The sequence below is a fragment of the Cynara cardunculus genome, assembly GCF_001531365.2.
Source record: "Cynara cardunculus var. scolymus isolate 2C chromosome LG 11, CcrdV1, whole genome shotgun sequence".
NCBI lineage: Eukaryota > Viridiplantae > Streptophyta > Magnoliopsida > Asterales > Asteraceae > Cynara > Cynara cardunculus.
Window position 1 is genome coordinate 962,571 of NC_037538.1, and position 4,633 is coordinate 967,203.

General features: G+C 32.0%; 1 protein-coding gene across 1 annotated transcript; it reads right to left on the reverse strand.

Moving 5' to 3' along the window:
* Nucleotides 1–1,519: 1,519 nt before the first annotated feature.
* Nucleotides 1,520–2,998, reverse strand: LOC112520892 (ankyrin repeat-containing protein ITN1-like). The gene is made up of 4 exons (XM_025129515.1): nucleotides 2,994–2,998; nucleotides 2,808–2,890; nucleotides 2,266–2,699; nucleotides 1,520–2,134 (listed from the first exon to the last, which is right to left on the reverse strand). The coding sequence occupies exons 1-4, from the start codon at nucleotides 2,996–2,998 to the stop codon at nucleotides 1,520–1,522; spliced, it is 1,137 nt and encodes a 378-aa protein (XP_024985283.1).
* Between the last annotated feature and the right edge of the window lie 1,635 nt (nucleotides 2,999–4,633).

A 4,633-nucleotide genomic window follows, 5' to 3' on the forward strand; every position in this document is an offset into this window, starting at 1 on the left:
TATATATATATATATATATATGGGGGGGAGAGAGGGGGGAAAGTTCAAATGCAAACTCAATTTTCATTGTAAACGTGATGTCTGATTTCAACCATTCATTTTATTTGATCTAACAACTTATATTAAATATAGTTTTTAATTATAATTATTAATTAAGGTAATTAAGGGTAAAAAAAGCATTTGATTTCAATCTAGGCCTTATCTTTTTTGACTTCTTCTTTTTCTTTTTATTAAAAAAATTACCTTCTTAAAAGTTTGAATTAAATTATCTTTAAAATTAATAATATTTTAGTCAAACAAATTATATCAAAAAAGCTAGAATTTTATGCTCTTCGATATTACATCATTCTCGATATAATTTTTTTTTCTTTTCATTTTAACCATTTTTTTGTGAAATGGTATATATGTGTTTTATTCGTCATAAATATTTATGTACATTCAAGTGAGAACAATAACTCGATATCGTGAGTGTGTAAATCGACATCACCTTCTTCAACATCACAAGGTACCACGTTCTTCATCATCAACACCATCGTGACCGATCGAGAACCTATCAAGACCGATCGAGAATGGTCGAGAATCCATTCATTAACTTGGTATGCGTTTATATGTATTAAATCATAATCTACCACCTTCATTTTCGATTGAGAACCTATAATTTGATTTAATATTTGTTTGTGTGTAAAACCATAGACTATCATTTTCATCTTTTATCGAGAATGATTGAGAACACATCGTTTAAAAATTAAGGGTGTAAAAGTTTTTTAATTGAAAAATAAAATATAAAAGAGCTATATATAGTGATCTAAATAAGAACGATCAGCATCACAATGGATGAAATCAATGAGAATGCAGGTGAGGTTGTCCATAGATTATGAAACATACTTGTAATCAAAAACTTAAATCTAACGAGGTTTTGTTCTTAACGTAAACTAAATAATCAGTAGAATTTCACTTTAAAATAAAAAAAAATTCACAAGGCACACAAATCGCCTATCATTGAAGAAACCCAGATAATCAATCAATGAAATCACTCAAAGAACACCCGAAGAAGAAGAAGATGACGGAGGATGAACGAGGACCGTGGTGAATGTCGCCCTTTGCTGCCATTATACCCCGTCCGCCCTATGTCGCCTAGCTTCCTTCGATTTTGTTGAGTTTTTATGTGTACACCGGCTTCCCTCGAGGCGCCAACCACAATCGCCCCTTGAACTCTTGTATAAAACCAAGAATGTGAGTCAAGTTCTCGATTTGATATATAGATCTTCACTTGGGTGATTTGTTTGTGTTCAACCTCAAACCCTAACATATATATATGGGTAAAATTCATTTGTTTTGTAGTGTATACATCATTCCGGTCTCTAATTAATAATGTTCACCTTTGAGCTTTCAAGATTTTGCTGCAAATTATTTTGAATATCACAAAAGATGTTACAAATAAAAAGTTATTTGGGCAACAATGCATTCCAACATCTTTGCCTACAAACACACACTTAATTAAATTTTGTCTTGTATCTAATTAATGAATCATTCTCTTGTTCTGCTTGTGAAAAATGCTTGGTCCATATGTGGAGTAGACCAGCTTAATGAGCAAAGGAAACTGTAGCACTCCAAACAAACCCACAGGAATACTTGTTATTACAAGAAGAGGAGCTGCAATCCATGTCACTTTATCTTGAAGCACCAGTGAAAGAGTTGCGCTGAATGCTACCAAGGTAGCTGCTAACGACAAGAACAAGAACACAAGTCCGATCGTCATTCGCTTTGGCAACGTGTAAAGGAAGTCATCTGCCGCATAGCGTGAAGTCAGTATCCCTAAGAACATTAACACCGAAGTAGCTGAAGAAAATAATGCAATAGCATCTGATATGACAAAAAGCGTAAAGGCTCCTCTATCCAAATACACCGGAGATCCTTCGTTTTTGTTTCCACCAGGGACCGCAAAGGCAACTACAAATGCCATTGTGACCATGAGTGTTGCTACCACGGTACTTGAGGATGCCGTTTCTTTCATCCATTCTTGGCCTTCTTTAAGCAAGTCTTTATGCGCATCAGTGAAAACCATTCTAGGAGTTTTCCCCGCTTTGTTGTAAGCGTTTTTACATGCGGGTTGTACTAAATTAGTTTCGATTTCCTGCACAAAGTGATAATTAATGTTTGAAATATACATAGTTGTTGCCCGTTACAAGTATTGTAAGGGACAACAACTATTATTGTCATCCCAATTAGGGTTCATGATTGACTTAATTAATCCGTTATGATCACCTTGAACCATTGAAGCTCACGTTGCATTTGTAAAGCTGCTCCGTTTATAATATTTAGTCGATGAGGTGGGGACAACTTTGCAGCAATATGTAACGCGTTCTCTTTTGTATCATGATTAACGTGACTTGCTATAAACGTCTTGTAGCTACTCATTTGGTAGACAAGATTGTATATTTTTTCTTGGCGTTGACTGATGGCTGAATGGAACAAATAGAACCCATCGGAAGCCCAAATAATGCTTGGGTATGCTAATATACACTCCTCAATTACCTCAGAAATCCCAGATTCTATTGCTCTAAATATYGTGGATTGTAAGATCGCCCAAACAGCATATTGGTCGTGCCTTCCTATGACAATCGAGCATGAGAGATTTACAAGTTCCTTGGCTTGTCTATGTGTTATTTTCATATCATAGATGTTCTTGATTGGTGAAGCTACATCATCAATTATATATATATATATATATATATGATCCAAAGTTAGAGATGTTATATTGATCGTAAATATATAATTTTCGAATATAATTGCATTAATTAACATACCTAGGTATTGAAGGATCCTCTTAAACCATACTTTAGATGTAAATTTACTGCAGAAAAATTCTTTGCCACCTTGTAGATAGATTCTTGAGAAATTAATTAATTCCAAAATTCAACATATAAACTAATGGTATATATATATATATATATATATATAGGTTCCCAAATGTAGAGTTTAAATGAAAATACCTCATCTTGGACATATTGTTGTCCCTTTTTCTCATCAGGCAACACTTAGAGAATCAATTAAACAAAGCAAATTGAATGATTTAAGATTCACAAGTAGCATTTTGTTAAATTATTACTATACTTTTCTAGCTTAATTTGGTCCTTATGGTTTTATAGTGAAGTATATATTTTAGTTAATCTTTAAAGATAGCTCAATTGATGAAATATAGGTTTAGCTTTTGAAATATTAGCGGTTTAATTAAGTCCTTACGACAATTGAATTGTTTGTGTCGCGGTTAACTTCGATGTTCCATCAGATAATCGAGCAACGCGTAATTGAACCAAATCCCTGTATCATTGGATGACGTTTATAATTTCCAAAATAAGGTCATCTTGCTAATTGAACCCCTCTGATCTATCACTTTCATATATGCTTACTCGTGTCAAGATCAAACTTTTCTTTTTTATATTTTCATGCTATAATTTGATCACCCACAAAGAGTTCCAGATAACATTCTTCAATAAATCTTTTTTCTTCCAACATAATCTATGTCTTTTTTTTAACCACAACGGTGGTGTCTGATTAGTTTGAGCTTGACTCCAAAGATTAAAAGTACCAGGCGATTCCAGGTTCAAATCCAAGGAAGAATAAAAATCCTCTTGTGGCCACGGAGGTTCAAATGCGACGACTCCGGGCTATCTGCAAAGCAGGTGGTCACTCTGGGATTAGTCGACTCGCATTGCGGGTTGGATATCCAGGTCAATAAAAAAAAAACTATGTCTTTTTCTTTGCTTCATTATCACTACACAAATCAACTTTGCTTTAATTAAATGTCGTTGGTAGGATTGGCTTTTTTTTCTTTACTCTAATATAATTGGCTTTTCATAGCCTTTTATTTCTGAAGAGGTCAGGGGTTCAAACTTTATCGAATGTGAAGATGATATATGAGTTTATTTGTAACATTTTTCGTATATAAATATTATATAAATTAAAAAAAAAAGTTTTTTCTGTACTCTATGAATATCATTGTAAGGAATAAGGATCGAGTTTTCATTAGGGCAACGATAATTATGTGAGATGACGTACCGCTACATGCCACGTCACCAAGGTAACTGCATCATTTTTTCATTGGATAAACCGTGTTGAAATGACTTCTAATTTATTTTGTGTTATTAAATAACAATAAATTTTAATTAATTATGTTTATTTTATACACTAAAAATAATTTCTGTAAACATCATTAATTTGAAAACATTATAAATATAAAATTAAACATATTTTTGTATATATTAAATATTTTTCATTAAACGTATTTAAAGAAAAGGATAACTCAATTATGGAAAAGCAAGTGTTTCACTATGTTATTTTATGAAGTGGATATATCTATACTATATTATAAAGCATTTGACTAAAACTCTTAAAAACTCTTAAACTCTTAAAACTCTTAAACCAGTTCATCCGTAAACAATTTCATTCTTATCCGATTTCATCCCATAACTGAATTCGTGTAACTAACTGCAGATAAACACAATCAAATACATGATAAACATCTCATTTTAAATATAAAAAATCTAAAATACAATTAGTATAATCATTGAGTTCTAACAAAACAGTTAATTATTATCTTTATAAAATATTATATTATTAAACCAAAAATAAA